We start from the raw sequence: 12,724 nt of genomic DNA, 5'->3' as shown, positions 1-12,724 counted from the left end.
TTTCTTTCCAGCACCTTTAGCTTTAGCCGTGTCCTGCCTAGCTCAGAGCTCTGTGCTATTTTTCTGGGTTTATTTCAGATTTGGGTAACTGGCCTCTTTTACAGCCTTCTTAGAGCTAGGTTGCTTGGCTTGATTCTCAGAAACGTTTCATGTTTTGTCTCTGCCTAGCCAGTTAAGGAGTATGAAGCTAACAGCTAGCTTAAAAAACTTGCTAAGAAAGTTCAGTCACATTTCAGTGGAGACCACCCATCTGTTCCCTCAGAGTTGCAAACAAACAGAAAATTACTGTAGATAGCCGATCTTTTTGAAATTCCCTGGCTCCTAAATTCTGCCTCAGGTGATTTGCTTTTCTTGTGGTTTAAGTGATCCTTTGATAATCGTAAAATTATTTTTCTTTAATTTGAGGTTATTGTCCAATTTCCTGAACTGTAAGACTGGATGGCCTTAAAAAGCTCACAGATTAACTGGGTGGATGCATTATAAAACAAAGCAAAATGCTTTTAGCCACACACACATTTACTTTCCCTCTTTCATTGCTCATAGTTATTCTCAGAGAGTAGTTTTCCTTAAGCACAAATGATAAAATATATATACATGAGTGTTGTCACAAAATAATTGTTGCCCTTAAGTTGCCTCTCGGAGTGTCTGTGCAGGGGTGACATTCATACTCTTATAATCACTTCTTGGCTTTCTCTACCTGAGGGTTTTAAAACCACCTGATTAAAAACCTTCTGATGTTGTAAGATGCCTTATGTACCGTGGGACTGACAGCTCTTTTGCTAGAGGAGAGTTGAGCTCCATCAGCTTCAGACACTGAATCCTACCAGCTTTTCTCTGTTGTTGTTTGTGTAGCATCTCATCTTCAGCTCACACTTTTGAAAAAATTTCAGTTAAGTAAATTGTTTCTCTGCTAAAGCTTGATTTCTTGTTTCTTATTCTTTGGTGAGATGCAGACAGTGCTGCTTTTGTCACTTGTCTGCAGCATGACCCAGCGTGGCATGCTCTGCTCCGCAGGAGAAATGCAGCCTGCCTCCTCCAAACAGCAGCTTTCCCCTTACCTCTGAGTCAGGTGCTTTGAAGACAGACGCGCTTTGTGGCCTATTTAGTGTGCTGCACTCAGACCATGCTTTAGTGGACCTTCAGAATAAGTGTTGTGTAACACTGCTGCGCTGTAACTCTCTTCATCAATTAATAAGCATAACAGCATCTATTTAAGGCAGGAAGCTATAGCATCTGCCCATACAGAGGTCAGGGTGTAGCTATCTAATTGCTGCCATGCAACAAGAAAAAATTGCCAAGTTAAAATTCGATTGTTTCAAGTATTCCATTTTTTGTTCTCTCATAAAAATTTTTTGTAAAAGAGGGCTTTTTTTACTTTAAAGCAGCCTATTCATTTTATAGTATATCCATTTTATAAGGATGGTGACAGCTGGGAGATTCCTTTTCCAGCCAAGTGGTAGGCTGGACTGTCAAACCCAGTCTGCCGTTGGTCAGGACAGGTAAGAGGGAAGGGTGTTCTGAATAACCAAAACACCTGGATAGTACAAAAGATAGGAGACACTCAACCATATATGGACTCTCAGTGCAAAATGAGGATTGTCAGGAGTTGGGTCATTGTAATCCTGCTGAATCCAGAATAGCTTTTGCAGAGTAACTGGACTAATCCTGCAGTATACTCCCAGCTGTGTAGAATGCAGTTCTTTTACCATACAACCGTTCCTCACCCTTCCTGAGCCATTTACCCTGTAAATACAGCCCCCCATCCCTCTTCCCCGCCAGGTCTTGTTGCACGTGTCCCAGGCATCCCCTCCCAAACGTAGCCTGAGTCCTGCTGGGTGCTCTAGTAATTGTGGCGAGGGCTTCAACAGAGCCTGTAAGTTGTGTAACCTCCAACAAGTGGAGATGTGTCCGTCGGTGCTGCCAGGAGGAGATGAATGGCTGCTAGGTTTGAGCAGTTGTGCAGAGCCTTTATAAATCTTAGTGTGTTTGAGACTTGATCTTGTTTGTCAGACTTGATTGAAATTGGCCAACAAATGTGGGAGAGATTAGGGAGGCAAATGCATAATGTGAGCTTAAGAAAATGGATAAAAATCGTGTAATAAACAACGATGAGGGTTTCTCTTCTAGTTAAGAAGGAAAATTTCTATGTCTCTTTGTCTGCGTTTCATTTTAATGGGAAGTGAGCAGTGTTGTCATCTTATTTTTGTTTTGGTTATTATTTTTAGAAAGTGTGGGTACACTTTTGAGAAGCTGCTGGCAGTAGAGGTGTTTTCAGTGAATCAGTCTCTTATGTGGAAGAAAACCCACCCAAAAAGCGACGTTGCATGTAGCTATAAATGGAAACTGATGTCTCTCATCCCCGAGTCTGCAGGCAAACCTTATAAGCTGTCATTAAGTAAGCACCTGTGTTATAGGTATATAATAATATTCCACTTTTGCATTATTTTTTTGTGTTATGGTAGGCCCTATCATATTGCAGAGAAAGCAAAAGTTTCAGGCCTGAAGAGCTAGAGAGCTAAATGTCACGTGGAGGGGGGTTTCCAGGGCACAAAGCAGATGTGTGATCTGTAGAGGAAGGAAGAGATTCTCTTTTAAATGAAGATAGGAGTTTTTAAGATGGTAAATGTGTTTTTACTTAAAGCGTTGCTGCTTTAGCTCATTTCACAACCCGTTTGTAATCAGTTGTTAAAACTGATGTTTGTTTTCTTGTATTAGCATAGAATTACGATGCCAGCAGTACTGGTAATGCAAATTGCAGTGTTTCAGGCTTACCGCTGTGCTTGCTCATGGTGAAGTCATGACACATCTTCAGCACTGATCATTTTCTTGTACATAGGAACAGATCTCCCTTGCTTTTTCTTTCATATGCAGAATATCTCTGTTTTCCCCTGTTTTTGCTGTGTGATTCTCAGTAAATCTTTGCAAGAACCAAATGATAAGAAAGGAAGGCTGCCACCTGAAACAATCACTTCCGTTTGCTTTTTAATATCGAAAGCATTGTTACTCCCTCACTCCTTTTGCAATGACTTTTGCTCAGAGGCTAGGACAAGGGGTAGGGCTGAAATCTTCTCTGTCCTGTGTGATGATGGCTTGTTTGCAACTCCTATTTGGCAATGAGAGACGTGTATTTAAAATGTCTTTTGAAAGATATAGGAGCTGTTGTGGCAAAAGTCAGATGCCTTCTATAAAAAGTTCAGCTAAGCACATACAGCATAAACAAAACAGGATGTAACATAAGTGCTGCATAAGACATCATGCATAGCACTAGAGAGCTATGGGACCCTCCACACAGGCGTTTTACCTTTTCCCTGGTGACTGTCTTGGTCCTTCTTTTCTTGGCAGTTTTGCATTTTATTTCTACTGTATTATCCTCTCCTGAGATTAATAGTGTTTTCTACCTCTTCATGCCAAAAAAAGCCTGCTTGGATGTGTCTCTTAATTCATCATTCTTACACCTCAGAGGGTGGTATTTTCAAAGATTGTAAGGAGGATATAATAATTTTGGTGTAAATTTAAATTTACTCATTGCTCATGTTCTTATGATTTTCTGGCAGGAATCCTTCCTGAGTGTCTATAGTCTAAACTGGAGGGACTGGGTACTGGGTGTTTTAATAACTTACTATTTTATTTTTGTCTTATTTTTATAAATAACTGTCAGGTGTTACAGAAGAGGAGAGGGCTGCAGAACTGCAGAAAACAAAGGCCATACCACCTGTAAACAGACTGACAGTGGATATTGTGGAACTGGAAGCTCTCAGAAAGTCAGTGGAGGACTTTTTCTGCTTTTGCTATGGTGGGTGCTTTAAAGTCTTCTAAATAGCTGTTCTGGATTCCAGTTGGGAGGGAAGTACTGCATGATCTTAGCCTTCCAACTATACTGCTGTTAAGGTGATAAGTTTAACTTTTAGTAGCCAATTCTAAAACGTACATGTATTGAATAGTTTTCTTTTTGATGTGTTTTGTGGGATGTGATTTGAGATTATTGCACAGCACAGCCCATTTAGTTTTCTTTCAAGAAAGCCTCTATCTCAGTGGGTTCCAGTGCATGTTAATGCGAGCAGTACTTGGTTTCCTGTAGAGATTTGCATCTGCACCTTGCTTTTGCTCCAGTCTTCTCCAAAGTAAAAAGTTTTATGAAGGACTCGTCCTTTTGCTAACTTGAGCACTCTTGACCCCAAAACAATTTTTTTTTTTTTTTTTTTTTTTTTTAGGTAAAGCTTTAGGAAAGTCAACAGTGGTGCCTGTGCCATATGAGAAGATTCAGAGGGACCAGTCTGCTGTGGTAGTGCAGGGCCTGCCCGAAGGACTTGCATTTAAACATCCAGCAAATTACGATGTTTCAACCCTGAAATGGATTTTGGAAAACAAGTCAGGGATCTCATTTATCATCAAAAGGTTATTTGCTCTGTCTTGTGCTGGTCTGTCCACTTTGGTTTTGTATTTAAATTAAGTCCAATTAATTTCAATTTTTAAGTAAATACGTTGCAGCCTGTTTCTCTTAAACAGGAGTGCTCTCTCTTTAATGTTATGCTACCAAGTAAGTAATGATGTCTTTGCTAAAGCTATGGGTTTTTCTTTCCATATTTCCACACAGGCCTTTCCTAGAGCCAAAGAAACACCTAGGTAAGTTACTACTTACTCAGACTAAACAGAAACAGATCAGAATTTTAGTTTAGATAGCAATATAGATACAAGATTTGGTCACGTGGATAAAATGGCAAACTGTGCAGAAATTCCTAGACTGTGAGTTGCCTTGCTTATGGAACTATAACCTTTTCCTTTACGCATTCTGCCAGGAGCGACTACTTAGAGATAAAATTTGTTCTATTGCATTCTTCATCCTTTTACTGAATTTAAATTTAATGTGGATTGGATAGTATCCTAGGGAAAGAAGTGAACCGATGAAGGACTACACTGCATTTTTAGAAGATGCCAAGACTTTGCAGTGCTGTGTGTTCCAATACGTAGCTGATTTTGGCACTTATATCTCATTTTAAAAATTGATTTAATCTTCTGAAGTGGCTAGGTGTTGTAGTTCCTAGGAAAGCCTCTATATATTAAAAAATCTGAGCTAGAGTGAGTTTTTTAAAACTCTGCAAAGATTCACTTCTAGCTTAGAAGAAATCCCTTCTCCTGTTCCTTTCATGGGATCATGTTGCTTTACTTGCCAAATTCGTGTATGTGAGGATTTGTTTTATGAGGAGGATGAAGCGATCTCTATAGGCATGTAGTCAAAAAAGAAAGGTTTCACTTTCCCAGGTGAAACAGCCAGAAGTTGATGCTGGATTAGTAAAATTAGAAATGTGTTGCCTGTGCCCAGTAAGAAGACTAGAGAGTGGGAAATAACAGAGATTCTGGTAATAATATATTTCTATTGACAATGCAAGGCAGGTTTTCAGTGTGGTAAATGACATTCTAAAAACATAATCTATTTGTGCCTAGCTGTAATTTAGGACTAAGCTGAATCTCTGTAAAACTATGTTTTCTTTTAGCAGAGTTTAGGTGAAAGATTTGTTTACCTTTATTTCCCAAGATTTTCACTTAGCATCATGAAAGAGAGCAGTGAAAAGCATGGTGAAATGCACATTTGAAGTAATTTTATATTGGTGTTGCTTTATAGATTAATAGAACAGTTTGATGAGATCTTTCCCTCGTATCTGTGAATACAGAAAATATGCCCATATGCTTGTAAAATGTGAACAGGTTTTCGCTTCATGAAATCAATGTTACATTTTCAATTTGTATTTAAGGTAAACGGAGTACAGGAAATTCAAAGATTGTCTTTTAACTTTCAGGAGCTCATATGACAGATCCTTCACATTCAATTATACCTCCAGGTGGAAGGTGAATTTAAAATAATGTAGTTTTTTTTGTATCAACTATGTATTTTCATATCGTTTATCTTTCTCTTAATGTGCTTTTTCTGTCCAGCTGACCTTTGGATAACTTGCTTGCCTGGGATTGTAAAAAGCATGAAGCTGAATTTTCTCTTTCTTTTGACTATTACTTGTGGGGAAACTGTTACGAATTAAACAGATGGCAAAGTTTCCCCTCTGTTTAATTAGCCCAATGAGTGTTCTTAATTCACAGTCTGTCAGGCAGGGATAAGTTTGTCATGTTTTACGATACGGCAGCAATGGGGAACAGATGTAATGTTTCTTCCTTCCCCCTTCTCAATTAAAAAAACTAAAATAAATTTTTTTGTTAGTAAAAGAAGAGATTATATCTGGAATAAATCAAAAATTGGTTAATGTGAAAACAGGGATCAGTTTTCTGTGCTTCTGAGTTTGCTTCTCATTAAATGGTAAACATGCTTTGGATATTGTGTATGTCCCGAAAATGTAGGGATAGGAGATTCCTGGCAATTCCTTTGAGATAAATCAGATAAGCCAAGATGCAGGGTTTTTTACTTTTGTGTTCCTAGTTGGAAAAAAATACTGGGAGATTGACATTATAGAAAACAAATATCACGTTTCTGGAAAGTTCCTCAAACTTTACAGGTTGTCAAGTAAAATCAATGTGCTTTATTTGTTTTTGTAGTTGTCCTCCTATTCAAGTGAAAACGGAACCAAACGAGGATTCTGGTATGTTCAAAATTTTGCCCTTATTTGCAAAAAAAATGGTCAGTTTCTGTTCAGAAGGCTGAATTTAAGCAAAGATAGGAAGCTCCAAGAAAAAAGCAGCAAAAAGCCGTCCTTTGTGAGAAGGAAAAACTTTTCTTTCCTTAAAATTGTCCACTTTTCAGTTGGAGTTTTTATCAAGTATTGAACCTTAGCCAAATGTTTCCATTTCTAGAAGGAGGAGATTTGTAAAATTTTGTAGAATAAAATAATTTATTTTTGTAAATAGTTTAGTTTTCAGTGGAGAAGAAGAAAATCCTCTGGTTTTTATTTTGTTCTAATTCAAGATCACTTTGTCCCTAATAGGGAGAGAAAAACTTGGTTTATTTGTTAATATTACTAAAATACTGAAAATGACAGAATGTCCATTTTCGAGCTAAAATGGAAATAAATAAATAATAAATAGCAAAATGCTTTATTGTTAAAAAAATGCCCAAGCATTCCTAAGTTCCCCTGCAGGTAGGACATGATCCTGCAAGGCACTGTGATCTGCAGCAGAGCAACGCTTACGTGTATGCTTTGAGGTGAAGGCATGAATGATCCCATTAGAGCCAGTGAGATGACAGATGTGCTTAGAGATAAGCTGGTGACTTTCCCTTTTGCTGCGTTGGGCTACACCGCTCAGCATTTTGTATAAGAATTAAGTTTTTATATTTAGTCCAGTTTTTTGCTCTAGTTCTTTGTGCTTCACAACTTTAAACTTGTGGTTTGGGAACCCTTCATGGTTAACATTTAGCTTAACGTACGTGAAGAGTTAACTTGAGCTTTTTGTCAGGTTGGTCCCAGACTCTTTCCAGTGCTGCTTTCTAGGCATTTTGAGTAATTCTCCTTTTGTCAGAACGTTTTGAAAACATTTTAGGGAATGCTGTGAAGGCTTATGGAGGGGATATTTCACTTAAAGGATGCCAAGAGCAGTTGAGGACCTTTGGTGTTGCTCCATCAGCAGCACAGTTTGATGCAGACTGTATCTGAACTTGGCTGTACAGAGGAGTGAGCAGGAGTAGGTCTAGAAGTACTTTCAGCACAAGAAGTGATAATTTTTTTTTTTTTTTTTTTTTTTTTTTTTTTGGCTGTGGTAGTGGGCAAAAAGGAAGGAGACCATTTTTTTTAATTCTTCAGATCCAAGATAGCATTTGCAAGGATGCCTAGTTTGGAGGGAAGCATTTAATCCTGAATCCCTTCTGACGGTTACCAAACTGAAACATAAGAAACCAGCAGGTCACTTTGTTACCATTGTTTTAGCTCAACAATTGTTTAGTGTCTCAGCACCTGAAAATTTTTTTTTTTCTTTTTTTTGAATAGAGACCATCTAGGATCTTGGTGGGTGTTTTGTTTGGGTTTTTTTAAGAATCTGGTTATTATTAGTGTCCATATTTGATTCCTTTGTTGCTTCTACAGGAATTTCTTTGGAAATGGCAACAGTAACAGTGAAGGAGGAATCAGATGATCCTGACTACTATCAATATAATATTCCAGGTAATGATACTAACTTTCATATGTGTTTATCTCATGAAAAGGTTGATTGCTTATGTGTTACTCTCTGTGTGCCTCTCTTTTTACTTATTCTTGGTCATTAAACATGCAATTACTAAGCTCTGTAGGGATACAACATTTCCATGCTGGCTATCAGTTAAGTTATTCTGAAGAATACCGAAAGAGCTGAAGTACAACTTCAGCATACCCACATGTGTGTGTTTGGGCTGAAGGAGAAGTTCCAGGAGTCTTTTGAACTGCTTGGGTTTTTTTCTGAGGATCCAGTATGCAGACTCTAATTCCAGTGACCTCTTTAAACAGGAAATAAACCATAATAATGATGCTGTCTAGAGTACTGCTTGAATCTTTTCTTTAGTTTAACGTTTCAGTAACTTTTATAGTGTATCCATCAGTTTTCTTGTATGGAATGACCAATGTGTGTCAAAATTGTATTGAAAGGTCTATTTATATAGACAAAGCATAACAACATTCGTGACGTCCATGACGTGGGCTCTGTGTATGTTTTAAGGTTGCTTTGCCTCACCTCTACATATCCAGTTAATACTGCATGTTAACCTCAACTAGGAGTGGAAAAAAAGAAATCATTGTTTCTGTGGGTTGAAATGAACAGTAATTAAGAAGTCGTGATTATAAATGGCCATATGAAATAACTAGAACCCTAAATTTATTATTTCAGCCTGTTTGCATTTGTCGTTAGGTTAACTGAGCAATACAAAGCAACACAGGCAAGCTGCCATGCATCTCTGAAGGATAGCTGCATGTTCAACAATGAAGTGCAAAACAGCACATCCTTTCATTTTGTAATATTATATATTATTGAGATAACATTTTTGTGTGTGTTTAGACACAAAGATTCTTGAGATTATTTTCTAATGTGCTTTAATAACTAACTGCAGGATTGTAGAATCAATATTCTCGTACTGGCATGTCTCAAGTAGTGTACGAGCACTGTTCAGAGAGATCTTAACTGTACAGCATTGCAAAATGTCACCACTCAAGTTCAGAATTGGAAAGGTGAATTCTCTGGCATTAGGATTATCTTTTCTTCATATTTGTACATTGCCTAGCCTCAGGGGACGGGGTGCTTTACAGGCACAATATAACGTAGTAAAAATAGATACTTTTTTGGAGAAGACAACCTAATCATTATTCCTTCCAAAGCCAAGTCCTGTCATCTTTTTGCTTTTCAGCCCTTGTGGCTTTCCATTTCTTGCATAGAAAACAGTGTCAGAATTTGGCCAATAGACTGAAGTGTATTCCAATGCCGTTTGAAGAGAGTCTGTACTGAAATCACTTCCTTACAAAATAGTAACCCATTGTACTGCAGTGAGTTCGTCTGAGCTAAAAAATCCCATTTATATGATATGCGTCCATGGTGAAGTCTAAGCAATGTGGATTTGGGGAGGGGGATTTCTGTTGTCTTTTACAGAACTCTGAATTTAAATTTTCTGATTGGTGAAGAGCAATATGTATCTCTCTCAGATAAAATGGTGCTCAATTAATAACTGCCCCTTTCCCCCCTCCTAGTGTAGTCCTCCAAACTTGTATTTAAAACGAGATAAAACTGAGTATATTGGTAGAAGTGATGGGGTGCTGTGAGCTAAAAGAGATGTTACCATGTCAAGTCATGCCGCCTTCCCCCGAGTAAAGCAGCTTCCCCTTCGTTTCTTCAAGTTGCTACTGCTCGGATTCAAGCCAAAGGTTGTACAAAGTGCAGAGAGCTATTAACTGAAGAGGCATATAGGGGTTTGTGTGTGTGTGATGGTGCTGTACAGAGAAGTGAACCTTAGAAAAGTACGGTTATCCTGAGGTGTGTTCCTGAGGAATGACGCAAGTCTGCCCAAGCATTGCCTTTGTAGAGACGTGCTACAAAATAAAGAAAATGGCTAGGGTCATAGTTCTTGCTAAAAATACCCTACAGCGAAAGCCGGGCTTATTGATTTATGAGAAGAAACAACTTAACTGTTAGAGAACAGCAATGTGCCCAGGGCTTCCTGGAGAAAATGATTTACTGGTGAAATCTCATGGTTATTGTTTTTCTCTGAGTGTTTGCTTCCTCTCACAAATCTGTAATGCTGACCGAAGCGCTGTGTGCGAAATTCTCCCATTAATCAAACGGGGAAAATTATACCTGTAGGTGGACGTTCTTTACATCTCTTATTGTCTCGTAGTAGGTTGCAGCGTTTGGATGTTGCCATGAGTTAATACTGAATTACTAAATTTAGAAATGTTTTAGCAGTACACAGTCAGACGACTGAAAAATAGGGACTTTAGCCATCAAAAACTTCGTGTGGGTGTTTTGACAGAGTATTAGGGGCAATTTTCCATCAGTGGGCACTAGCAGTATGGCAGTGGGTGTTTTTTTCCAGTATCCTGGACAAATGTGAAGGTCACTGCAGTGTTAAATGCTTTGGGTGACACCAAAGACAACCTGTTCTGGAAGAAAGGTCCAGATTTTGACTGTTGACTAAATGAGGAAAAAGACTGAGCAGAAATCTACAGGACTGACTAATGCATACTGGAGCATTCCAGCTATCATAGTTAATATTCCTGCATATACCTTATCTATAAGCACCAGTTATTATGGCTCTTATGAAAAGAAACGTTAGTTAAAATGCTGTTTCTTAGTTTAGTCATTGAAATGTGGTTTAGTCCTTGAACTGTGGTTTGTACTCTTAGATTAAGCATATTACTATGCTGTGGGAATAGATCTGTTTCCATGGCTGTTGCAGAGGGACCGGCATTCGTTTCTGCCAGAGCTCCAGACCAGCTGGGTATGTGCAAGGCCTGATCCAAAAGCCAAGTAGCAGGGCATCTGTTCTGTACTGTGTTAATGCAAATATATCTTTGTGCCTGTAAATCCTGCTAGCTTCTATACCAGCTTCCTTGGAGTCAGGGGACTGTTCAGCTGATGCATAAATGTATTGGACAATAACAGACACGCATCTTGGCTTCTTACTAGACGGCTGTCCACAAGACCCAGGCTATCTTGAAGGCTTTTGATGGAAGAAAAGAGGTCAAAATATCAGTGCCAGAATGAGAACAGCTCTGAATCAATTAACAGAATAGAATTAAGAGCGATACTTTTTTTTTTTTTCTTTTCCAATTTACAAAGAAGCAGGAATACATTAAGCAAATTTCTTGGGGATATATACCACCTTCAGTCCTCTTCATCAGCATGGAGTAAAGCAAGGCTTTTTGAAGACCTATCCCATGCAGAACTGAGTAATTTGCTGACTAAGGACCAAACATTTCCTGTGAATTTTGTGGATGCAAGTCTTCAGTTACCACTGACGCCTTGAAGTTAAAACCAAGAGAACTGGAAGCGGAAGGAAAAGGCTGTAAACAGTGTGTCCTGTGAATTGGCTGGTTCAGCTTATGAACCGCTGTCTAATGAACTGGCTGGTTTAGCTTATAAACCACTTAGAAGTGAGTAAAAACGGCCTAACATCTTTTCTCTTTAAAACACCATATCGTTGAACAGTGCCATCAGTTTTGGAATTTCTGGAAATGTTAGTGAGGCAGTTAAAATACAGGACATTCATCCAAAACCAAATGAGATTGAAAATATCTTCTGCTGGGAAAAAAGCCCAAAATGGGAATGTAAACTGTGCTTTTGTTCTCACTCTGGAACGTTGAAAGTCATGAATGTCTTTTGGTATGTCTCTAACAACAAAATATTTCTCCTTTTGAAGATCTCCCAGAATAGTGGAATAATGTCCCTTTTAATGGGGCTAAAACTGTAAAGCTAGGCTGGCACTACTCTAACCACCATAATGTAGTACAAATGAGTGTTGATACTATCTTAAACCAAGAAATTCCAGAGAATATATCGAGAAAACAAGAAAGCACAATGTTGTGTGCTTCCTAAAGGCATTCTGATAATACCCTGGTAATTACATATTGTTCACATTGCTACCATCTGTGTAGCGAAAAAAAGACCAGAAAAGTGAGCATTGCTGACGATGCTAATCCATGAGATGATAAATCCATTCCTTCTGCCAAGTGGCACCAGTTTGGCTATGTAGTGTTAGGACATAATCCATTAGAAACTGAGGCTGAGAGATTTGACCTCAGTGTAAGTAAAGGGTTTGTTGGTGGGTAAGCTGAAGGAATAGCTGTGACTGTGGAGGGAACGACATCTACTCCTGTTTTTAAAGGAATTGTTAGAACATGAAAAATTACATATTTGTAAAAGGCATTTCAGAAGTTTCCAATTTATGGCAATAGCCATCTTTGACAAAGGTTTCACTTCAGTGCAGAATCCCAGCCCAAGTACATGATTTAGGTGCAATGGTCTGTTAGGTGTTTATCTGCTCATGAAAGACCAAGTTTTAGTCTGAGTGTTACAGAATTTCAGAGTCTCTGTGTTGCGTAGCAGAGTCGGCTGTTAGCTGAAGAGCGTACTCGGTGCTTTTTCTGATACAAGGTGATATTGCTTAGCTCTGCCTACAAATCTTAAGTTCAGACTCCAAGACGTAACCATACTGCAAGATTTTACTTCTAATGTGTCCTGTGGTTTTAGTAATTAAATCTCCCACCTTTGTGTCCATCCTTCCTCCTGCATCCTACCTACTGCAGTGGAATTAAGTTCTTCTCTCTTGAGTTTT

The 12,724-nt window shown here is 38.5% G+C and overlaps 1 protein-coding gene across 4 annotated transcripts in view; it reads left to right on the top strand.

Moving 5' to 3' along the window:
- The window catches only part of GTF2I (general transcription factor IIi), a 78,325-nt gene that overhangs the window by 21,656 nt on the left and 43,945 nt on the right, over positions 1-12,724 (top strand). For all 4 annotated transcript variants that reach the window (XM_050908691.1, XM_050908689.1, XM_050908690.1 and 1 more), the window contains exons 4-9: positions 3,659-3,793; positions 4,212-4,395; positions 4,595-4,623; positions 5,796-5,844; positions 6,541-6,584; positions 8,019-8,096. In XM_050908691.1, coding sequence (XP_050764648.1) covers positions 3,659-3,793; positions 4,212-4,395; positions 4,595-4,623; positions 5,796-5,844; positions 6,541-6,584; positions 8,019-8,096 — 519 coding nt within the window. The remainder of the gene's footprint in view (positions 1-3,658; positions 3,794-4,211; positions 4,396-4,594; positions 4,624-5,795; positions 5,845-6,540; positions 6,585-8,018; positions 8,097-12,724) is intronic.

The sequence above is a fragment of the Gymnogyps californianus genome, chromosome 20 (genome assembly GCF_018139145.2).
Source record: "Gymnogyps californianus isolate 813 chromosome 20, ASM1813914v2, whole genome shotgun sequence".
Classification (NCBI taxonomy): domain Eukaryota; kingdom Metazoa; phylum Chordata; class Aves; order Accipitriformes; family Cathartidae; genus Gymnogyps; species Gymnogyps californianus.
Note: the sequence above shows the minus strand (reverse complement) of the source record. Positions and strands in the feature narration are given on the sequence as shown.